We start from the raw sequence: 25,019 nt of genomic DNA, 5'->3' as shown, positions 1-25,019 counted from the left end.
GGGCAGCAGAACATACAGAAGGGTTAACTTAGAAAACTCCTTTTATATGATGTGATTTTCCACAAAGCGACCATGACATCTAGCACCTGAAAGCTTGTATAGAAACATCTTAGCTGGCACAGTTAAGGCACAATGATGGGCCACAACAAAGTCAAGAAAAATATTTAGTGCTGATGAAAAGCACCTGCATTTCTGCTTATGAAACGCATCACGCATCCACACTGTGCCTGTTGCATGAAGCATCAAAGCCCTCCAAGGGGTGGGGCATCAGTGGATCTTCTGTCTGAACACACTGTTTGTGTAAGTGCTTTAGAGACAGGTGGAAGTGGTGGTGTGAATGGCTTGCTGAAGTGAGTCTCGAGTCACACAGCGGGAAGCTACAGCCCATCTGGGACGCTACTGTTGGAGGAGGAAGAGGAAGAGAGAGATATAAAGACTGGCTCACAAACAAAGCAGTGCTCAACTGTCCTCACTGAAGGAGAGACAGAGCTCCTGCTTAAAAATTGTGGTCGCTTGTGAAGCAGAGGGGCTATATGTAAATATAGACAAACCTAAATGGATGGCACTCAATGGAGAACAAAACTGAGGCAAAACTGAAAGAGTGGTTTCCTGTAGAGCGTGTGATATGCCTCTGAAGACATTTCACAGGATAAGGAGGCCAGTGAGATAGAGGGGATTTGTCCATAATTCAAACTGCAGTGTGGATCCTCACAAAAACACTGGGTGAACTGTGACCTGTGCCATAACCAGCACTAAGTGCATTGATGACCTCTAGTGGTCATTTATGAGAAATGAGCATGATCAGGAAAATTAAACTGCAAAAATGAACCTGCTGAAACTATTTTATAACATCTTCTTAGTATCCAACTAAGAAAAAAAACACATTACTGTTCCATAAAGGAGCCAATGCAATTTCTATAATTACACATGGTTGAAATACCCAAAAAAGTGGTCAGTCTAATGATGGAGACATTCAAATCCTGGCAACATCAGCTATATATTCTGTGACATTAGGCTATATCAGCAGTTACCCAGCCATTTTTAATATACAGAACTAAATTTGATTGCCTTTTTTAATTGCGAAGATTGTTGCTGAGCAGATATAACAGTTATGTAATTTCTTTTTTTTATAGAAACCTGGTTGAAGTTGTTTGGAAGACTACAAAACTGATGATATTTTGCCACTGTTATGTGCTGTCTGCTAAATAAATAATAAATCTGACATTACAGCAATCAATTCTACTATCTAAGTGAATTTATATAACCACTATATCATTGGCTTATATTTGAGCAGCACCGCATGAATTTATTTCAAATACAACTGTTCTGTAACTGGTTTAGATTAGTTTAGTTGAAAATAGCACAGGGTATTATGAAAACATCCAGGCAATGCTGTTTTGCAGCTTGCTTCGAATGTAATGATGGGGTGTGTTGGTATCTTTTAAAAGTCCTCAGTGGTAACAAGAGCTGACTGAAGACAAACAGAAAGAGACACGGAAGTGACCTTAACAGGGAAAAATGCTGAGCAATAGAATGGAGCATCCCAAAAGAGTAATTACATCCTAATAGCTATTCACTCACTTTTCCTTCTACAAATTACATTACAGGCATTTAGCAGACAATCTTATCCAGAGCGACTTACTTTGAATCCATTTTATAAAGCTGGATATATACTGAAGCAATGCAGGTTGAGTACCTTGCTCAAGGGTACAACGGCAGTGTCCTACCCAGGAATTGAACCTGTGACCTTTCGGTTACAAGCGCAGTTCCTTACCCAATACGCTACACTGCGGCCCACAAATGAGATGAGACCAGGGGAAAAACGTTTTTTCATTAAACAGAAGCATACATTGATGAGAAATGCATCACATTGGTGATGGTGTACAAATATACTGATGGTAAATGTAATCGCAAAAAGTATTAATAAAATAAAACTTGTTTTAAGGAGAAACCCACATCTGTGGAACAGAAGAAAAAAAAAGATGCAGGCACTCTACTGTTTTTGAAAAGGTCCTCCTCCACAACCGCATGCAGAAACCTACCCTGGTGCCATAAATATTTCACATCCTTCTCACAATTAAGCCAGGGGTACGATTAAAATAGATTGACTGGAGACATGCTTTTCCCCAGTGCAATACTTGCTGTCTCTGTTCAGAAGCTCAGCTTATGGGGCAAATCCTGCTTTATTGTAGGGTCATTATTACAGTGGACAGGAAGGGACACTGGACTACAGGAAGGCTCATACGAGTTTAGCCATGCAGAGTTACCCCCATACTGGCCCAGGTCATGGTGTGCACAAAGGTAAGCTGCACATCTTGACTCTCAGCTGTAATACAAGTATTTAAAAGACAGACAGGAAGAGGAAGTGAATAGACCAATTTGCCCGCATATCAAGTGTAGGGTAGTGGATGTTTTTTGTAATAACATTTTAATCCAAATTTCCCCTTTATTTTCCTTTTTGTAGAGACCACTCACAACTGCAAGCATGTCATCCAAATAAATCCTCAGTTCAGGGGTGCATACATTAGTATTTGTGTCGTCTGAAAAGCAAGTTGACAGCTGCCAATTCTGCCACTCTCACTCAAAGACTGCTCAGCTACAGTAAGCTGGTGCAGCAGACATTCGCAATCAGAGCCGATAAGCAAAGGAGTGGTTGCTGTGTTTGAGGTTGGGAATATGGTAAAACTGAGTGATGCTGTTTGCACGAGGCTTAGGCCGCAGTCTGTCTAATCTACTAATCTGGACAGACTGTGGATCCAACCCAACACCTGACAAAATCACATTTAAGATGGTAAGCAAACATCACAAGACCTAGAGAAATATTCCAAGTTACAATCAAATAAGTACCACCATCAAGGTGCATGCCGTAAATCCTGCAAAATAAAAATAAAAATAGATTCAGCTATGTAGCACATTGACTAGAGAATTGGTTTCATAACTATGGATTCATGGCTGTTGTTATACCCTTAGGCAATGTACTTAACCATAACTGCAACAGTGTATTTCTGACATTAAAGATGCCAAAGAATGATTTGCTTCTCACAGAACAGTTTGTCCTGTACAGGATGCTGCATTGATAAAACATAAGGTGGGAGCACTGCAAATAGTTTTGAACAAAATACAGAACACTTCTCACTTTTCAAACAGCAAACCATTTTTATATCATGCCCCGAATTACCCTGCTTTGGCATACAACAGTGAATTACTATAAATGTGAATTCATTATTTTTGTTTAGAGGACACTTAAACGGTCTTCCTTTACATTTTAGAAAAGTTAATGGAGTACTCTCATCACTGGACAATGCTGTAATTCAGTTATATTTCCAATTATGATGAAGTTCTAATTCCCTGGCTCAAAATATTAGTTCAATTAAAATTCCACTGTAGAACAAACCAGCTCACTATATTTAAGAAATACATGCGGCAGGGATCCTGGGTAGCCTGTTGAGCCCTTGTACTGACAGCAGTGATGCAGCCTACTTGTACATACAGTATTAGACAAATATTCTTCTAAAAAAAATTTTTTTGGCACTATTTCCTAAGCCATGCAACCAGCATTCAAAGTAATGGTGGCTTTGCTTTCTATACCAACGTTATTACATGGATCGTTGGGAGTGAATAGTTAAACAATATTACAGCACAATATTAAAAAAACAAACATTTATAAATACAAATAAACACTATTAAATGAATCTGCTCCTATGTAATAGCCTCAGGAAACATAACATTTTTGTACAAGCAATTTTGGATTTGCCTAAAATGTATTCACTTATTTTACATCACAAACCCCCGAGTACCTTGATACCTGCCATTGTGAAACTGGCAGGTTGTCAGAAACTTCTGTAAGTTTCTAAAATAACCTGTATTTCACACTTTATTGTGTTTTTGTGTTGAGAATAGACACTAAAACTTAAATAATATAAAAACAACAACATTAACAATCCCTTTCGGTTATTCCTATAAGTTAAGGGTTTATCCTATTTTAACATTCAGCAGTGACTTCTCTGGTTGATCTGATAAGTCATACAAGTTGTGACTAGCTGCATTTCATTGTGAGTCAGCTCCCTTCCAAACCGACAAAGCTGCAGTAAAGAGGTAGGCCTACAATAAGGATCAGACTTAGAAGAAAAATAGGGAATAATAAAGAAGATTGATGTGATAGATTCACATCATTATATATTCAGCATTTTGTTTCATAGTTACAGAGACATGCTGTGTATTTCTCTTAGATCCCCTCTGCATTTGATCTCTATCAAGTGCCCAGTATTTTGGACTGAGGTTGCAGTCCGTAGGAGTGAAGAGGGAATCCTCTAGACTACAGAAGCGTCATTAAGCGTAGCATGCTAATGAGGAGCAAGGGGCTCTGAGGATGTCTTAATCAGGGGGAACGACCCCCCCGGGGAGCTCATTTCCTGAGTTTCTGGGAGAGTGCTGCCCACTGATGGGTCCACCCGGCCCCCCACCCTCACAACAGGAGCCATGTGCACATGCTCAGTGTGCCTATTTTTAGAGCCTCACCTCCGATGGACCAACTTGCGTTCGCCTCCTTTTGAACTCTCTCTCACACACACATGCACACACACACACACACACACACACTTGCATATACAGCACTTCAAATGTCCTCATTCATTTCATTTATCATTTATCTCCCTAATTCTTTTTTCTGAAACATAATTATGATATTTCTCGAGCAGACTATTTTCCTTGAACAGCACTGATGAACAGTTTATATCCATACCCTGTCTTCAACGTTAAGAGACTTAAACACAGCCACTGCATTCTTTAATGGGCGATTAAGGGGCTCTGAGGTGTGGTTTTTGCTGTGATTAAATAGGTAAACTGGCGCATACTTGTCTTAATGCATATGTAATTTGGGGAGTTACAAATGTAGAGCTCCAAAAACATGGGAGACAATTTTTAATATGCATATGAGGCATGAGATGCGATTTCTCCAGGCAGGTAAAAACTACAGCTGTACCTGATTATGGCCATTATGTAATGCCAGGATAAAGCAGGCATACACTTAATTCAAGCAAACTGAGTTGGCACCTGTTATTGGTGTTTGGAGGAGAAGTCATTGACATCACAGGATATAACAGCTAGATTTGGCTCTGAGCAGGAGTCACTGAAAAGTCACAATGATGATGTACTTCCTTTTTCAATCACTGGTGATAATGATGACTAACACAGCTCAGGTTGTCAGAACTGAAACTTGTATTTAATTCATTTCTGAAAAAATGCAACATATTAGTCATGTATTTTAAGCCAACAATACGTATACGTATACAAGTCACAATACAAGTGAGCGTTTCACACACTAACACACAATTGGGACACAATTATTAAGGACTGCGTTGACAGGAGAGGTAGTAGAGTATTCAACCCAAAATTTATTTTGGAAGTGGCTTAAGATCTCTACAATATCTGCTGCTGGAAATTCTCTCATTTGCTAAATAAGCCCATCTTTGATGAACATTATAGTCATTGCCTTCCTGTTCCTATCTTTAAGTCAAATCGCACAATTTAATAATCACATTCAGAGAGAAATTCTTTGCCTTCAAAGCTCATTCACAGGGTATTAACAAGATGTGAAGCGCTCTCACTTTTACGCTCTCTAAATGACTAATCAACTTCAGTTGCAACCAATATTTAACTTTGAACTGTCCGTTATTTAAAATGTAGTGACAACCTTTTCCTGGGGCTGCTCGGTGGCTTACTTGGTTAAGGCACCACACTGTGGTGCATGGATGAATCTCAGATCAAACCTGAATTGTGCCAGTGCTGATTGTGGCTGGTAGCTCCATATCTATTACATTGCTCTAAAAATCATCACTCCACATTTGGTCCAATCTATGACATCACTCTAAAAACAAGATTCTATTATCCTATATTTGTTATCCTAAATATCCAAAATATTTACTAAACAAATTATTATTACTTTAAAGTACATTTACATGCTTTCAAAATGCATTTATAAAAATATGTTCAAATACCTGCATAGTTGATCAACTGGACTCTAGTTTGCAATGACATAGCCCGGTTTTAATGCAGTGATACTCAGATGACTGTGTCCATGGTGACTGCTTTAAAAAACTGAGCTTCCAAGGAGCTCTACCCTTGCAGAAATGTCTAATCTTAGGACAAATACAGTATGGAGTATTCATTATTGATTTATTCTGATATTAGCCAGCACATCCACAGCTTATCAGAATTGTGAAATAGAATTGCAGCTAGTTATAGCATACAGTCATACAGCCATTTCATGAGTGAAAATGTTCCCTCTTTCCCTGAGAAAGATGGGTAATATCACATTAATAAATGAGATAGAATATAGATGACATGTTCACACGTACACGTTCATTTGTGTCATGCATAGATGAGAAAAGTGCCCCGCAGAGCAGCAACCAGGTGAAATGTGAGAAAATGTCATTCGGGGTTTTAAGTGTTTGAAGGCTATGTGCTGCGGGTTTCTTCTGAAGTCAGTTTATGCAGGGCTTGCACAGTGTCCAGTTCTCATCTATCCCAGTTCACCCAAGCTATAAATTCCTCTTCCATGTTGCTACCCACTACAAACTGCCACTGATAATCCAGACAAATGCTCTTAGAAAGCCCTAGGCTTTAGCTACACTAGTAAAAAGGGCATGCTTAGAAGCATCAGTGAGGCTTACTAGGTGGGGATCTGGGCTCGTAATAAGAGGGGCTGAATACTGAATGATATACTGCCCTGAGCAGAGGACGTAACCTGAATTGTGTCAGTAAATGTCCAGCTGTAAAAAAGAAGAATATATAAGCTTCTGTGTACTGCAATATGTATGGTGCCTTGAATGAGGGCGCCAAGCTGAGAAAATAAATTATGTACCATAATTCAACACCGGCACGTCACAGGGACATTACTCCTATGCAGTAAAAAGGGCTGCTGCGGCTTCCAGTCAAGGCACTGAAAAAGGAAGGTAAACACGTTCACGAAAGGCTGAATCAATGAATAACGCCTCCGCTCGGCTAGCAGAAAGGAAACGATTGCATTTGCACTCCACTCTGCTGAAAAGTGAGAGGTTGATCAATAGCGAGATATCCCCTTATCAGCCCAACCCCCACGCTTTCCAGTGCGGACTTCATTATGCCTCTGATGAATTCTGACTTTTAGGGGGATTCGTCCGATAGCCGCCGCCTCGATTTGGATCAGGCCTACGTGCCGTATCGCAGAAACGAGCGGAGAATTGCCCCTGTATCTCCGCCACGAGTAAGCGATTTCCCATCTGGGCAGATAGAGGGGCGGTGCATAGTCCGGGTCCGCTGGTAACAGCATCGACAGCTCAGAGAATTAGGATCATGACATGCTTGATAAACCTGTATTGGCTACTGGCTTATCTGCATGCGGTGCAGAACGGCACTTAGAGCCTCTATTCCCTGGGTGGGATATCCATGCAGCATTGCTTGTTCATTTTTCATTACTATGTTTTCATAATCATCATTTATTTACTCAGTACATGCTATTAGCTAGCTTACAAAGATCATATTTTACATATTATCCATTTACACAGCTGGATATTTGCTGAAGCAGTTCCGGGTAAATGTAAGTTCCATGCTCATGAGTAACGCAGTAGCATTTACTGCTGATGTGTGCTGGTACTACTAGTCTACACTACTGCCAAACCCTAAGCTTTAGGTTGAAGTTCTTGGTCTCGTCCTCTTCTCCCTCTGCATCAAATCCCTTGGTCCTGTCATCGCTGCTCACAGCTTGTCATATCATTGCTGTTTCTTTCCTGATGACCAAGTGACCTACAGGTCTCTGCATGTCTCTCAGCCTGTCTGAATGACATCTTATGTTGGATGGAAAATCACCACCTAAGCTCACTCTGGCAAAGATTGAGATCCTCTACATCCCTGCAATGTCTTTGGCAGAACTGATCCCCTGCTGATTGACAGAATGTCTGTGGGCCTCCCACTCAAAAAAGAGATAAAGGTGACAGTTACCAAGCTGGCTAAGCTGAGTACTAAGAGAAGATTCAGTGTGAGCTGGCCAATTCAGCAATAATACTGTTTGGCTATCAAAACAATTCTGTGCAAAAGCTCACTTTAAACGACCATATACAAGTACTGTAATCAGACTGTCACCGAAACTGCCGAATCTGTCTCAAATTGTTTTGATAACCTTGGCCTTGACTCAAATTTGAATTGCCACTGACTTGGAATTGGACTTGACTAAGCCCTTGGTGAGAAGTTGTCCATCAAGCTAGTCCTTCTTGTACTTGATGTCTCTGTTGGGCTTGTGCTGGTGCCAATCTTTTAAAACCAAATGGCCGAGGCCAGAAGTGGGTCTCAGTGCTACGGATTTCTTTTCATAATTCCTGATTCATAACCATTCTACCACTACTTTCTCAGTGCAAGCAGGAGAACAGGCACATCAAGTTCAAATATATTTGGCAGGCATATAAATCGCAAAGAATAGAGTGACACACTGCCTAGCCTAAACCCCCAAAGCCTGTTGGCATTAAGCACATTAGAAGAATACACAGTATCCCAAAGCTATTCAATTCTTCAATACTTTATAACCAGTAAAAACACAGTTTCAAAATATATTTTTCACTGAAATCTGAGTGGAGTTAGGGGAACAACTGCTGCCATTTATTTCTGGAAAAAGTCACCTTAAATGAAAAAGGCAGGCTGTAAATGCCACCAAAGCTGCTGCCCTTTATTAAAAAAAAATTAATCACCAAATTAAGCTTGTTTAACTGCAGCAGTGGGAGACAAGCACAATGCACAATTTGCTAAATTTGCTTATGACCTCAGAAGAGTCATGCTGCCAGTACAGAAAAAATATTCCCAGGTACCTTTTGAGCAGTGCACCGTACACAGTACCAAAAACCGAGGTAATTCAATGTGGGGCAATCAGAACCAAATCAGAACCAAATTTCCTTTGCATGTAGGCTTACACTCATTTTTTGGTGATCTGCTGCTGCTAGTTATTTTCACATACTAGCAAGCATCTACGGTAAGCAGCTGACTAGCTGTAGCACTAGCTTAGGACGGTAGCTAGTGTTTGCTTCTCCTATCTGATGTAACTCAAAGTAGTGGCTAAGGTTAAGGTAAGTGCATGGTAGTCTAGCATTAGGACTACACTAAGCTTTAGATCTGTCAGCATACCTGCAAATGAAGCAAGAGCTTCGTCTTGTCATGGTTTCTTTTTTCTTGTTGCGGCTTCTGATTTTTGGTGACTTTTGGATGCCATTCCTCCACCATATTGACATTGTTATGTAAATCAATGCATCAGGTTGCATTAATTTACATAACCTATTTACATAACCAAGTGCACCAATTCTCCCACTCCCTCAAAAGCGCTTTTGGAAAAGAGATCTATCATATGCCCTATATAAATGCAATTCATCTTCACTGTTACAATAGTCTAGTCCCACGAGACGCTTGCTTAAACTCATTGCTCAATATTCTGGACAAAGCACACTGCAGATGATCTGAATATAGGCCTGGCCTATCGTGCAGCCTCCTTACCTTCTGTATCACCGAGGCCCAACGATGGCTTCAGTGGGTCTGATCCTCGCGTCTTGTCTGTGCCATTTGGGATTGTTTTCCCGCTATTTGAAATAATAAGTGATCTGCATTACTGTCCATGAAGTAAGGCATGTCAAAATCATAACATTGTTTGCAGTCATTTTAAGGCCAGATTGTAAAAATGTCAGTCATAATGATTTCCCACTGAACACATGAATATGAATATGAATCTTGCCATGAAACTGCCTTGGTGATTTTCATATAACACATGACTATATCTGAATGCCGATTGTTATAAACTAGCCTGAAAATTTCTGATTTCTTACAAAAGAATGGTGAAGAGTTATGCAGCTTTTCCTTGACCCTTCAATATAACTGGAACAGCTTGAGGTTGAGAGAGGATGAGGATTATTTATCTGGCAATTTGCATTAGACGCAGTCAGAGGCAGGCTGTCAGCAGGCTGGGGTATCGATCTGCTTACAAAACCAACAGCAGAGAGCAATGGCTAGGATATGCGCTCGTAATGAAGAAATGAAATATCAATATGCTGTAGATTCATGTTAATGGGAGTAAATTACACAGGGCTTAGTTATAACATGATGGATTGTTTTAAGTTTATAGTTTCAAAGTAGATGAGATTTATTCCATTCGTAGCGCTAAGAGTGTACATTAGACGAGCCGTAAAACGTGAAGCTGGGACTCACATGCGAGGGACCTGGAAGATGGCGCTGTCGACCGCGTTGGTGCCGCCCTCCTCGTCCAGGGTCAGGCCGCTGCTTCCGAGGCTGCTGGCCGAAGACGTGGTCGTCACGGCGACGTCCGTCGCCCTGTGGCCGGACCTTGCTGCACGGGGAATGAACAGCGCTGTAAGTCCAGGGGGCCTGTGGCCGCGCCCACCACGCCAGCTGCCCTGCCGGGCTGGATGGTGACAGCGCTGTTTGTGAAAGGGACCCCAGCCTGTGCGTGACGGCGCATACAGTCCTGTGTTCTGCCTGATGTTCCTGGTCTATATCCAAATAAGGAGCAGGTTCACACCTGTTCCTCTCTTACGTATCTCGTTGAATATTGCATGGCAACAATTCATTAAATTAACTTTCCAAGCTGGATCAATCAAGTCCATGGAAAATACAGTTACATTTAGACAGCACCTTTACACTTTTCACACACACATAGCCATGGATGCAAAGAACACACACTGAATGTGCTGCCACAACTTGCGCATGCACATTTTTACAGGTATTAGTTCATTCTTATATTAGAGAAAGCATGGACGAACCATAAGCACATTTTATAAGCTTAATTAATGAAAACAAACATCAAACAAATGAATGTAAGCACTACAAGCCACACAGCAAAGTAAACATATTCATACAAAAGTAAAAGCAACGTTCCAAAGTATGTAATTGACGGCAATCTATGATCCTTAAAGGGCAATGCATTTATTGTTGTTTATCATGCAATTCATATTATACATATTCTATTTACATAAGATGAGTTATTTCAGTTCTGTTTAATTCTTATTTAGCTCACTCAAGTAATGTTCCACATAATTTATTGTAACTTAATTTATCTACATTGCTATACCTATGAGACTTGTATTGTGTATTGTGATTTGACACATTTATCACATTGTTTAGATGTAGTTAGAACTCGGACAGAGAACCGCATACTTTGCGCAGGCAAATTAATAATATGTTAGTACGTTTAAAATAAAATCAATGGATTATTTCAAATTGCAGCAGATTAAATATGAAACATGACATGGAATGTGTGAGTTGGCATGAGACTCGTCAGCATAATTCATGTGTGCCTTTTCTTACAGATGAACAAAAATGTGTTCACTAATACCATTCAATTAGGTTATTTGGTCCTTGAGGTTAATGAGCATATGCACTCACAGATAACCTTCCTTCATGTTATCTCTACAATATGAAATATTGAAATCGATAATATGAAAGATGAAAACAAATAAGAATATCTGCTGGATTAAAATCCAACATTTGTTTTATGGTATTAGCAAACCAATCACAGAAATGGTCAACATCATGAATTATTGAGGAAACAGTTTTTTAATGTATTAATCTGTTATCATCTTAGTTGTATTTTACGCCTCTCGTCTTTCCAGTGAGACAAGAAGTACGTTTCTCACCTCCATCCTTCTTTGGCGTTCCTTCAGACATCATTTTCCTGATGGTCAGCTGACTTGTATCTTTCATTTCATTGGCTGGCGCCGGTAGATAGTCGGACTGAGTTCTGTGAATTGTCAGGACTCCCGCTACGCTGTGCCTGTGGTGCTTCTTGGAGCGACTGCTTTTATGAACTGCCGCCAAACGTGAGGGTGAAATGGAAACCCAGAGTATGTATCCTCGCATGGAATCAGCTTACTGTACGCGTCAAACGCATGCAAAACACAAGGTGTTCCCTTCCCAGAGGTTTTGTGTCTCATCGTCTCGACCCGAGGTGCGTCGTGGTCCGGTAGGCGCGGAAAAAAGGGCTACTGCATGCACAGCAACTCAAAAAGGTTGAGCAGTTTCAAAACTGGCTGTTTGACAGATGTGCGGATTCTGTGGTAGCCGTGTGACAGCCTTAGCGTACAGCAACTTCAGAGAGAAAAGGGCAAGGATGTCCAGGAAAGTTCAAATGCTCTTGATCATTTTTGCACTGCAAAGACTGGTGAGTGCAGTGAGTCTAAATGCCACATCTTGCTGTGCAGGTGCTATCCTGACTTCTAAACTTTGGGATGGGGAGACAAACTCGGGGTGGGTGGGGATCTCAGAGACAAAATGCCGAGAAAATGCACCAATAGGTTGACAGGTAAAATTTAAATAAACACCTCTCTCTTACCTAGGTGTGGCCAAGCACACACTTTGTGCTATTTAGGTTGATGTACGTATGTAATGCAGATATTAGCTTAAAATCTCAAACTGTGCACTTTAATGGTTTAAAAAACTGTATTAATGTTGCATTAGTATATGTATTAAATTTATCTGAGAGAAGCTATTGACTGTATAAATTGTGCATATTGCCAGCTACTACGTTTGCTAATATTTTCTGAAAGCATTTTATATAAAAATATTACACATAAAAACCAACATTTAACTTTGGAAGTAACCTAAAATAAACTGTGTACTCATCTTTTCATAGATATAAATTTATGATATTTTAAAAGATTTTAGGTGAAGAGATTGTGGGTTTATTAACAAGATTCAATAAAGCCAATATTACAGGCTTGTGCTTCCTCTGAACTACTTGATAGATAAGATTTAAAATGAGGTCCTTCATTTAAACAGCCAGTTTTACTCTTTTTTGTAAATAAAAAAACAACTATTTAAATTTGCCAAGCGTGAACACGGTGAAGAAGGTCAGCTATAACACGTGATTACAAACAAGGAGAAAAAGCCGTGAGCAGACCAGTGTTCACAGGAGTCAAAGGGCAAAAAACAAAAGGAGAGAACGGGGGAAATAAAGTAGGAAAAAAAAAAAAAACGAGAACGAAAGGACAAAAGGGAGCAACAGATGACATATAAGCCGCCATGCTGAGGAAGTTATTTGCGTCGTTTACTTGGTTGGAGGCGGAGCTGCTGAACGGCTGCTTCGGCCGCCGCTATGGCGACCCCTGCGTCCTCGAGGTGCGCCTGAGTGACGCTGCTTTTGCTCTGACTGCGGGACGGTCCGTGAGAGCGCACGTGTCCCTCGGAGGACGACTTGGAACTGCCGGGGCTACTGTGAGATTTCTCAATAGTGGGCACCTGCATGTCTAAAACAACAGGTCCGTCATTGGCTTTAACATTTATCAAACCAATCACAATCACTAATGTATAAATATATAGATGTGTAAATGTGATTTTATTTATTAATGTGCATATTGTTGTATGCCTTTCTCTGCGTCACTGCCTATGGCCAATAGCCTATATTCATTTTTAATTTACAATCTATTCTATACTACAGTCTGTGCACTCGACTTATGTATTGTTAGCATGTTTTAGTTTGGATTACCAGCTTCTATATTTAAAATTTTTTAAATAAAAAAATAGTCTGACAGCAAAAGGAAATAATATGGCACTTAATGAAGTCATTATGAAGGCACGTTTAGAGATTTTCCTTTGTGTTGTAATATAGTATACCCTTTGAATGCGTTCTTTGTGGCAGGGAATGATTGCTTTTCATATCAGTTAATTAAGATATGGCAAAATAGCTCTATCACCGTCTGATTTTTTTTGGTGTCTTTTACAATTAAAATGACTGCCTAAAATGACACATGCTCCCAATGTCCTAGATTGTATTGACCAGTTGTTTCTCAACTAAATTAAACCCTTGAGTCCAACATCGTTGGCCAAAGGACATCACTTAAGACAGTGTTTCCCAAAATTTTTCAGTCAGGTCCCCCTTTGATAATAGGACATTTTTTAAAGCCAACAACCCCCCCCCCCCCCCCCCCACACACACCTCCAAACACACACATCCTGCACTGTGCCTTTTTCCTTCAACCCTCACCACATCCCCCTCCACCTGTTGTCTGTCTATGCCCCCTGCTTTGGGAACCACTGACCTAAGCGATCAACTTATTTAGCATGAGTTGCGGCAGATGTCTTCTCTGTACCCCATGCTGTGTGCACATGGAGTGGGTGTCACCACCATTAAATGGGACACTAGATGGGACGAGCAGTGTGCTCTGCACGAAGGACCCCTAAACTTCACTACAGTAATTTGCTTCAGCACTGGAGCAGAGACATTTCCACAGTGCAGGCCTCATTCATCGTGCTGCAGGCAGAGCCTCGAATGGAGCCGGTGATTTCCAGGGCTAAAGGATGCATTCTGCACTCTGGGCTGAGCGTATGCATGGGGTTGACGTAAATAAACAAAATAAGTACACAAAGAAAAAGAATCGCATGGTGCAAAAAGCTAGGATGTACGGTACGAAGAAAGAAAAAGGAGAGGCGTTTTAAAGAGCCGAGCGCATGAGGACGCTGGTGCGGGACTTCCTACCCTTTGAGGGGTCGGGAAAGACGCCGTGGCTCCGGCTCTTGATGACGGAGGGCTTCGGGGACTGCTGGCTGCCCAGGCCGGAGTGGGACCTCGCCTGGTCCTGACCCTCGCTCTGCTCCTTCAGGGGGAACCAGCGCGGGATGTTGTCCAGCTGGCTGGTGTTTGCCAGGTCAATCAGCACCTGGAAGCAACAAACGGTCTGTCATGGTGAGGAGAGGTATCGTAGAATTTCATGATTGTTATGAAAGTGTTGTTTTCTGTCTATATTGCCACAGCAAATTCAGGAAAGTAATTTTAAAATCAAGGTTTGCTAGTTTTGAGGACTTCATAAAAGAAAAAAGAAAAGTCATGTGACTAAATACCCTGGACCTTACAGCAACACAGACCTCCATTTGAGAGACAAACCCCGAGTGTGCACTCACTTCTCCAAGAAAGTCATTTGATGAACATCTGTCGTAGTCCCACACCGTCACTTCAAGGGTCTTCTTCTTGATCTAGAGTTACAGACATGTGAGGATTATCAGAAAAAGCAACTTGGGAAATTGTCTACTCCTCTGCCCTTTCACATCAACTCAAGGACAAGGACAACACCAAAAAGTCATTGTTTTTGAGCTTTCTGTGTAACTGATAGGCCCCACTTAAACTCCAAAGGTGAAGAGAACCTTGCACCGGGGGAAACTGAGCCATGTCTGATTATGGTAACAACGACTGAGGGAGGATATAAACACAGAAACCCTGTGGGGGTCTGTGTCTCCCTCAGGAAAGGGAGAATCTCAGGAGCCTCCATCCCCCTTCACCCCCAGTTCCCATGTCATCATCACAGTTAAGCAGTGCTCCACACTGCTGCCTGGCATTCAGGGTGAATTAAGCCATAGCATTCTGAATTGTTATTAATTGGTATTGGGGTACAGGAAAACCAAGGGAGATTCCTACTATTTCCTAATAAGGAAAAAAAATTCAGTTTTTCTGTGTATCACAAAAACATGAAAATCCCTTTGAGGAAAAAACGCAGAAACAAAAACCTGTAATTAAAAACTCAGTTTCAATGACAGGCAACAACCTAGGTAGAAACAACAGTGGATCTCATAGTTCTCCCTGATTAACCTTGAAAGTTGGGGAAAATGTGTGTGGAACACTGGAGACAGACTCTTGGCTCTTTTGAAGCTTTTAATTTGATATACCCGTGCAATGAGTGGATTTAATTTGCACTGAACATTGCCTTTTGGCTCATGCAGCTGTAGCACTATAAGAAATCACTGAAAAAGGCAGCCTCTGCAAAAGATATATAACATAATATCTACCTGCTCCAGGTGGATGTTTTTATAAATCACAGTCTGATTCCATTCTGGGTTCAAGCCCTTCTGCGCATGCTTTGTTCTCCTCTTGTTCTCAGCACTGTAATTAAACAAGAGAGATAAAAGGTTACCTAGGGAACACAAGCCTGCACTTCAGATATATAGGACATGTATCAGGAATGTCACATGCATTTAGCCTGATCTCTTAAGGTGTGCAACGTGAGAAAGTTCACACACCTGTATTGTCACATTGCAGTATGCAATATATTAGGTTAATGAAATGAAATGAATGATATATTGATACTATATTTACATATAGGAATTGTGTGTTGACGTACAGACATGATAAAAAAAACTCCAATGTTATTAGTCTGAGCATTTCACTGACACAATGAGACCATGTACATGAAAATACTGCTTCCTCAGAAAACTACAGAAAGACACCTATCTACTGAGAGATGAGATGAAATATACAATTACAGCTCTAATATTAACTTCAGTTCCACACCCAGTGTAAGCAATGGGATTGTCTAATACTACAAGGTTAGATATTGCTCTCCAACTGACCAATCGTGATCAGCCTTATCACCGAAACAGCTTTTCTTCTTCTGTGACCTTTCAACTTACTCAATACACCAGAGTGCAGTTTGCACTATTAGACAATCATTGGCTGCTTGAAGTCCGGTGAGGGAATACTCTTGCTACACAAGAAGAAAACAATAGCAGGGAAAATGCTTGGGGATGTGAAGCACAGAGCAAAACAGGAAGAAGAAGCACTACACTACCTTGCATTCTGGACAACCATCACTTGGCTGGAAATATGTCCGATGATTAGCAGCAAATGCAAATTTGACAAATAAATAAGTCAGAGAAGCAAGAAGGAGATCAATAGGGGCATGCAAGAAATAAAAATCAGGGTTATAATCCTTAGTGGAACCCAAGACAAACAAAAATTGAAGGCCCTCCTGTCAGCATTGCCCTTTAATAGAATAAGGTATAGAGGGTAGATATAAAATAGTTTGATCACATTAACAGCAAAGATTTTTCCATTTTGAGACTGAGGATACTATTACAAGGCAATTGGAAGACATATTGATTTTGCAGCTTGTTCACAGACTGGTTCCTGAGAGGCATGAACACCAGCCAAAGTTATGGTGGAGATTATCTTCAGAAGAGACAAACTGAATCTTTAATTGTCTTTCATTGATGAAGGACAGTAAAAAAGGTTTGTTTTCAAGAAAGAAGGAAATAATTCTTTAGAAAAGAAGCGATAGTTTGCTTAACTTTGGCTGTTGACTTTTAATACTATGATTTAGGACAAAAGCATTTTCTGATAAATATTACACTACAAAAAGAAAGTAATCGTAAACTTTATTCCCCAGTGCCAGCCCTTATTAATATTTCATAATGCCAGCCAGATTAAATAATCTGAAAAAATGTGAAAAATAAAATAGAGTAGAAATGTCATAATATGGCAAAATAAGTTTTTGTGTGCAGAAAAACAAAATAAGCATGGAACAAAAGCAAGGCAATATGAATTACAGACTTGAGTTTCCTCCTGTTTTTGGCTATTGGCAGGGGAAAAAATGACACTCATCCCTCAATAAACTCAAACACCACAGACATACCACAGACAATTCTCAAACAAGCTACAGAATTCAAACATTTGTTAATAAAAAAATATGTAAAATGGTCTTGGATAACAAAACAATTTTAAAATGACCACCTTCGTGATGCTAAAATTATTTTCTGCTAAATTTATCTTATGCTTCTGGCAAGTCTCCTCATAAGCACCTTCCAGCACAAACACAAGTCACATCCAGCCTGGGTATTGAATCACTTGGACATGGATCAAAAGAGCTCAGTTCAAATATAAAATTACACACTACAATTACACTATATTTTCTATTTCTTCATGCTCTAAACCTCTTTATGCCAGCACTGACCTTGATAGTAATTCTTGAGAGAACAGAACATAACGCATGGGGAAGAGTTTCCCCTAGATTCCAACAAGCCCTCTCCTGTTCTAAGGAGCTGTTTGGCATTATTCAGAGTGACACCTACCCTCTGCCTGGCAGGAGATAAACTTTAACGAAAGGGTCTGAGTAGCCATTGTTGTCCCTTGGGGGGAGGTTTCTTGCTTGCAGCACATGGACGATCAGGTTGCCAAGATTCTTGTCATAATTTATTTGGAGCTGGGGAATTGAAATTTTTGAAGAAAAAAATGTGTCTAATTTCATATACCTTGTTTACAGAATGAATATCAAACATTAACTCACATATACAGATTGTAAAAACAAATTATGTGTGTGTGTGCGCGCGCGTGCGTGTGTGTGTATGTGCATGTGTGTGTGTGTGTGTGCATGCCTGCAATTTCACATCCAAGTACATGCCAGTCTATTTAAAAGATCTTAAATACGTTACAACGAGAACTACAAAATATCACATTAAAAAATGTGAAATCCTGTCCGAAATTGTGCCAAACTGCACTCTCTTCTGAGAGCTGTGAGCTGTACCTGTATTTCACCTCCAACCGGATGGGACTGAGTCTTCACAGCTTCTGCAGACTGAAAAACAGCAGCGAGAGATCATTTAGCATCCAGCACATGTGGCGTGTGCAGCTCGTGCTTACCTAAGCAGTTTTCACTGAAAACCTTTTCAGAATGAACATTGGGGGACGCGGGTGGACAATTTCACAGACTATTGTTTAAAATGTATACCTATAGTATCCTGTGGGGCTGTGTGTAGGACTATAACCAATCTTAAACAAAGTTTATCTAAAAAAGTGGCTGTTTACGCAAAACCAATTCTTGGGTCATGTTTTTTTAATTTCCTGCAGAATTTTACAATAAAGTGGTGCCTTATGCAAAATTTGGCCCTGAAATTGCAATAGTGTTCAGGATCCAACATTATTGGATCAGGAAGAAAGCCATATGCCCAGTATCCTGTTCCGACTTCACAGGATACTCCACGTGACAGAGCTAATCAGACTCTGGTATAAGCCACTGGTGTTTCATGGGGAAACATGGTATGAAGAAACCAGCAGATACACATCAGATAGCAATGATTGCACACTTCCACTACAAACCCATTTTTTCCTTTCTTCAGAAATGAAAAAAGGGGCTTGAATTATTCATTTTCTGAGGTGCTATCTCCTTCCTGCAGGTGTCTTTGGCACATCCATTTTAGTCAAATCCGAATGTTAAATGGCAAACCTATATGTCTGGATATGTATATGTGAGGCTCTGGGGGTGTGTTACATCCCCCCACTTCCAGGCAGAGGGAAAGGTCAGAGTAAGATAGGTATCGAAGACACAAAGTGTATACAAACTGTATATGTCCAAAACATGTATAGTATGAGGCATTACAAAAACAAATCAGAAACATACAAGAAATAACTGACCTCATGTAACAAGCCCTGCCGAGGAACTGAAAATATAAATCCTATTTATAGATAAGTCTTGTGTTGAAATATGTATGACTCAAGATGGTGGTACTGTTGGGGAGAGGGAACACTGCCTTTTGAACTGAAACGTATAGAGTGAAAACTAGATTTCAGTTTGAGTGGCTGGGAAAACTGAAAAATTTATGCTGATTTTATTTGTTGCAGGGCCTTAACACGATTTAGTGTCAGGGGAAACCTAAGGAAGACAGAGTGGATATGAATTGAGTTTTACAGTAGCAATGGGAGGATCTGGGGAAAAAATATATGCACATACAGACACACACAGATACATACGCAGATTCTTTCTCCTCTGCTTTTCTTTATCTTTTTCTCTCTTGGTCTTCAGTTTTATGTACCTATAATCAACTCCTCCCCCCCCCCTCCCCCCTGTTTTCTTAAGCCAAAACCTTAATGAACACTGTAGTTCCTTTCAATAGAGTGTTTATTACTTATTAATTGGTTGGCGCACTATACCAAATGCAAATTTGCCCTATAGCTACATATATTTCAATGCAGAATAGGACTAAAAAATGAGAGCTCATACTGGCCAACAGCATCATAAATTACCCATGTAAAGTAGTAAACCTCCACAATTTAAAGTCTAATTACCTTCTAATAAATTAAGTAAGCAAAGTGAGCCTCCTGGCATATATTTAATACAGGTACTATAATCCTGAGCATGCTGTGGTAAAATATTATTATTTGAGAATTTGTCCTGGAACCACAGTTTTGTAATTGGAAAGAAGCTGGAATCACAGGAATATAATTTTGTCCTGCAGACTGAAAATGCACATATTGTATGTAAACTGAATTTTGGCTCATGTAATACGGAGCACCTAATACTGAACATTTTGGGTTTACATGCCATACTTACACTAAACCTAAAACTATACCCCTATTATTCCTCTTCCTATGAAGTCTACATTCTCTACTGCCTTCTTGCACTGACTATAACAGCCAATTTTATGTTGTAAGATTATGTATTGTGTGTGTATTGCTATGTATTATTATGTATTGATCCTGACGACCGAGCATCTGAACTGTTCACTTCCTGAACCTATATGTATGCACTCGTGTATGCATTCACCTGTATGTATGCACTCAAGCCACTCTGGAAGCAAGTGTCTGCTAGATGCCTAAATGTAAATGTAGAATGGCTGCAGGTTTGAACTGCGATTGTACATCACTGCTGTAGCTACTATTAAAATGTAAGGTTTGGAAGTGTCTGAGGGTGACAAGCAAATATACAATGTAATCTACTGAGTCAGAGATTGAGTTGGGTGCATTGACTGTTTTTGTATGAGTGTCACAGCAGAAACGTGAGCTTCCTCCTTTTAGCCGCACACACACATTGCCTGGATGTCTTACCTTACTGCTGTGTCTCTTTTTGCTGACGGAAGGGGAGCCGGGTTGCCCGGGGCTGGGGATGGCGCTGGAGGCGGCCGATGCAGTGCCTGAGTGGATGTGAGGGCCTTTCTCAGATGCTGACAGCACCGTGGAGGGCGCCTGCTGCTGAGACACCTTCTGCAGCTCTGCGGCGAGCTGTTTGGGATCAACCCCTGGGGACCTCTGTTTGTCTCCTAAAGACACAGTCCAGGCCCCCCCATCAGGCACAGCTCTAAATGCATTGGGCTGCATTACCTCAGCTGAGGAGTAAAACCCGTCAATGTCACAAAAAGATTTTGAATGTTTCTAAAAGTGTTCGAGAAAAAGTCCTCCCAATCTCCCGATCTGCAAATCTGTCCTCCGAGTGCAGTCAAATAGAGCACATCTGTCACAAAGTAATGAGGTCACCTTTTATCTAGAAATGAGCGGCGGTAAATAAGGGAGCGCCCCCGATGCCTGGCACCGTCACGACGCCGCAATCTCAACCCGTCAGGCAGCTCACCTGAGCCAGGCTTACGACGGACTGATGGGGCGCTAATGCTGCTGTGTGACTGGAGTGCCAAGTTGTTATCTTATCGGTCCTCCCTTAATTAACGGGGAGCCGGAGCAAGAGCAAGTGTGTGATGATAACGAGGGAGAAGGGAATCATGGGAGAACTTACCAGGCTTTGTCTGGTCGTGCAGCTCCAAATGCTGAGGGTGTTCAGAATCCGACAGCATGTTCAAATCCCTTAGAGAGACACATCGAAAAAGAGTGAGGAAACATCACCGGAAAACCAGTAAGATGCAGCTCATATGTTGCATTTTTTGCCAAACCATTCTAAGCTGAAAACAGAAAGAATACAATGTGCAGATGCTTATATGTAGTACCAAATTATTATATTGCCATACTTAGTTACGTGAGAGGGAGGGAGTACCAAAAATGCTTGTATGATAGCTGCCACACCCTCAAATGTTTTTATTGATACACATGAGAAAAAATGTGCTTTTTCATGAGCATTTAGACTTCTGGCTAAATTGATATCAGTTGCAAACATTGCAAACTTTAGGGAAATGCCAGGCGAGATTGAAGAAGATGCAGGGCAACTCACAGTCTGACACACAGTTCAGCCTCCCCACACTGCTGACCCACCAAGCTCTGGACTTCTTCATAGGTTTTACCAGTCAGAGGAATTCCATTCCATTCCAGGACCTGCATTCCTGAAAACAGCCAGATGGTTCAGTCATTCCCGTGAGAATCATTCGTCCCCTTGGTCTGACCGGCTGCACGAATCACTTTTTGTATCGGGACTTGAATTCAAAAGGAAGGCCATTGCATTGTGTTTCAGGCCTGATCGATCTCTTTCACACCCCATTACTTCTTGTAGGACTCAGGCATCGCAGAGGAATATAATGTTGATGTTGAAGAATCTGACAGCTCTCACTGACCTTTTTAATCTAGTGGAGGATACACTAAATGCATGCAGCCTCTAACCAAACTTTTCTTCTTTTATAAGTCTTATAAGGTTTACTTTTAATTCTTTTGGAAATGCACCCTGCTACTGTAGGTCTGACTAGAATGTTCTGGATCTTAACTGTAGATGAAGCACTGGTTTCCTTTCATTCAGTGATGAAATTAACATGAAGTGAATCAGTAATAATCCATCTGTAAAATTTGAATTTTAACAAGTCTCAATTATCCCACTCATTTTAGAATTCCCTGGTGTGCCTCTTGAGTCATCACTGTAGTCACCACTCCAGTCATCTCCAAGGAGCTCTGCAAATGAAGCACACACACTCCTCCGATGTGCATGTAGAAAAGCCAGTTTCTCAATACTATTTTCCACAAAGTACTCTAGAAGATCTAGCGCACTGGGAGAAATGAATGCTGTGGTAACCTGAGGAAAACTGGCTGACCCTAAGACTGATGGTTGATTGCCTATCCCTCCTAAACCACTCATGATCCATTAAAATGTGAGTAGAAAGCCATCTGCATCACCTGGAGGAAAGCAGTCTGCTAGCCAAATACAATCTATGGTACAATAAAATGTAAACAGGTTATGTAAAAAAATAAACATAAATTTTGGAAATATTACCAAAATTAACTCACATAAATGATTAATGAATCAAAGTTAAGGACAAATGTTGTTTAAATTCTTACCTTTTTACATAACTATGGCAAGTGAGTAAAGTTATTGCCTTATGCACAGCATTGAGGCATACTGTATAAGCTGTAGCCAGGCTCTCTCTGCACACAAATTTGAAACTCCCCATCCGCTCTCAGAGTCATTTCTCTGTCAGTGTGACTTACATCTCTAAACGACCTCCCTCTTTAGGGCAGTCACTCATTTATGGGCAGGCTGGTTAAACTTACCTTTACAGAGAGAGACAAATACTCCTGTAGCCATTATTCACAGCTGTTTGATTCAAGGTTCCTGAAGTTTTCCTGTTTTTAACAAATTGCCACCAATTGCTTTGAATACAAATTCTGCCCACACAAAAGCGTATTGTAATGCATGCCAAAAAGAGCAGAAACTCCAAAATGCATGCATGAAAACAAACAAACGAAACAAAACAAAAAAGCTTCACGGCAAACATAACGCACTCCCGGGAAGTTACCACTTACACAAGCGAAAGCGTGTCTTCAAATATGCCTTCTGTTTGTTGCGCCGCAACTCACAATCTGGGACAAACAATGAGATGGTCTTATGACCAAACTACAAAGAATTTGTTCAGCCTTTTTTGGTACAACTTAAGTACAAAAGCTAGAAATGCTGCCTCATACCTGAAGTACATGTCTTGCACAGTTCAGACAATATCAACCTACATACAGTGTACATTTCAGTTGAAAGCATTACTTTGTTCAAAAAAGCAATCTTAAGCTTGTGACCTTTAAACTAGTTGCTGTTTTCTGAAGATGACAAGGGAAATGGCATTTTACTGTAATACTGACACGTCTTGTATCTGGAATCTGGAAATATGAGGACATTATATCACAGAAACTCTTACAAACTGGAGAGAGGGATCAGGGAACGTCACAGAGTAAAAAAGAGATAGAGAGTGTTGCTGTGAGGGACACTAATGTAGAGTGCAAAGACAGGAAAGCCTTTCTTCTTCAAACCAAAAGATCACCATCCAGTGGAACTGTGGACAGTTCTGTGAATGACGGTGTTTACAGGGTATTACAAGCACATCTGTAAAGACAACAATTGAAAAAAAACAAAACACTTTTGCAGCCTTTGACCTACACATTAGCGATTATATTTGCTTATTTTTTGGCATTGCATTTCCAGTTACAAAAGCCTGGAACAAAAAGATTTTCAACAATGATTGAAAGTCAAAAGTCAATCTGCCTTACCTAACCCTTCTGCTCGATAAAGTACATCATATTCAGAATAATTTTTGCTTGAAATGATGAAATATAGGGCACAGTGAAAAGATGCTCATATTATTTCTAACTAAAATCACAGACACACAAAGTCAGTGCAGCTACCCTTCAACTAGTTTGTTGGCCCAGTGTTATGACAGAACAGCCTGTTCTCCCACATTGGACAGAAGTCACAAACAATGATTGTTTATTCTGTTTGAAGCTATGCTTCTGGCAGATATTTTATCAATGTGTCCCAGACCTGTAGTCCTTTTACAAAACTCCTCAGTTCTGGCACTACAAATATTAATGGCTTTGGGGAAGTTTTCTTTTTATAGTGGTAAAACATATACGGGTATATTTCACCCTGCTGAAGCATGCATTTGGCTGAAACAGGAGAAATTACGAGCGACCCCAGCTAGTGTATGATGTCATAAATTCCAGGAGATAACAAATGAATTTTACATCTGATGCACTGCATTTGCCACATTCCCCCCTCATCTTTGTTTTACAGTCCTTGTTGAGGCACCCATAATTCATAGCCAGCATGCTAGAAAAACAGGACACCAATGGGTAATCATTTGTAATCACCTGCTTGCAACACTACTACCGCAGAGCACTTCAGTCTGAAACTGAAGGCTGGCATTGGGGCTTCCCATATATCAGAAAAAATCAATACAGTACATTAGATTAATTTCAGGGATCTAAAACTGAACAATGATGTTGCAAAAACATTTGCTTTCTATCAATACCATAAAAAACAAAAACGTATTTAGTCTGTATAAACAAGCCCACTTGGCTTTTCTGGAAATGCCCTCAAAGGTTCAATGGATCTCCTGGGACTCAAATTTCCTGTAGGACTTGGCCGAACAGAGCTACTGACTACGTAAGCATTAATCTGGTTCACAGACACACCCACCCCATATGTCAGTGCTATATCCTGCTGCGACCACAAGCCGGCCATCACGCTAACTTCTTTCCACATGTAATGAATATACACCCATTGGATTCCATCCCCACCCCGTAGTAATTGCTATTATTCATTGTATAC

General features: G+C 40.5%; 1 protein-coding gene across 14 annotated transcripts in view; it reads right to left on the bottom strand.

Annotated features, from left to right (window-relative positions):
- Nucleotides 1-25,019, bottom strand: part of pcloa (piccolo presynaptic cytomatrix protein a) — a 77,667-nt gene that overhangs the window by 6,427 nt on the left and 46,221 nt on the right. For 5 of the 14 annotated variants that reach the window (XM_035425475.1, XM_035425476.1, XM_035425477.1 and 2 more), the window contains 13 exons: nucleotides 21,714-21,822; nucleotides 21,285-21,352; nucleotides 20,606-20,817; nucleotides 18,309-18,359; nucleotides 17,857-17,987; nucleotides 16,578-16,604; nucleotides 15,799-15,892; nucleotides 14,920-14,991; nucleotides 14,498-14,678; nucleotides 13,074-13,268; nucleotides 11,661-11,831; nucleotides 10,216-10,354; nucleotides 9,511-9,593 (listed from right to left, as the gene is read on the bottom strand). In XM_035425475.1, coding sequence (XP_035281366.1) covers nucleotides 9,511-9,593; nucleotides 10,216-10,354; nucleotides 11,661-11,831; nucleotides 13,074-13,268; nucleotides 14,498-14,678; nucleotides 14,920-14,991; nucleotides 15,799-15,892; nucleotides 16,578-16,604; nucleotides 17,857-17,987; nucleotides 18,309-18,359; nucleotides 20,606-20,817; nucleotides 21,285-21,352; nucleotides 21,714-21,822 — 1,533 coding nt within the window. Of the gene's footprint in view, nucleotides 1-183; nucleotides 400-9,509; nucleotides 9,594-10,215; nucleotides 10,518-11,660; nucleotides 11,832-13,073; nucleotides 13,269-14,497; nucleotides 14,679-14,919; nucleotides 14,992-15,798; nucleotides 15,893-16,577; nucleotides 16,605-17,856; nucleotides 17,988-18,308; nucleotides 18,360-20,605; nucleotides 20,818-21,284; nucleotides 21,353-21,713; nucleotides 21,823-25,019 lie in introns of those variants that run through there. The other 9 variants (XM_035425486.1, XM_035425485.1, XM_035425483.1 and 6 more) reach the window with 8 other exon arrangements.

This window comes from Anguilla anguilla, chromosome 7 (assembly GCF_013347855.1).
Source record: "Anguilla anguilla isolate fAngAng1 chromosome 7, fAngAng1.pri, whole genome shotgun sequence".
NCBI lineage: Eukaryota > Metazoa > Chordata > Actinopteri > Anguilliformes > Anguillidae > Anguilla > Anguilla anguilla.
This window is presented reverse-complemented; position numbering and strand designations above follow the sequence as displayed.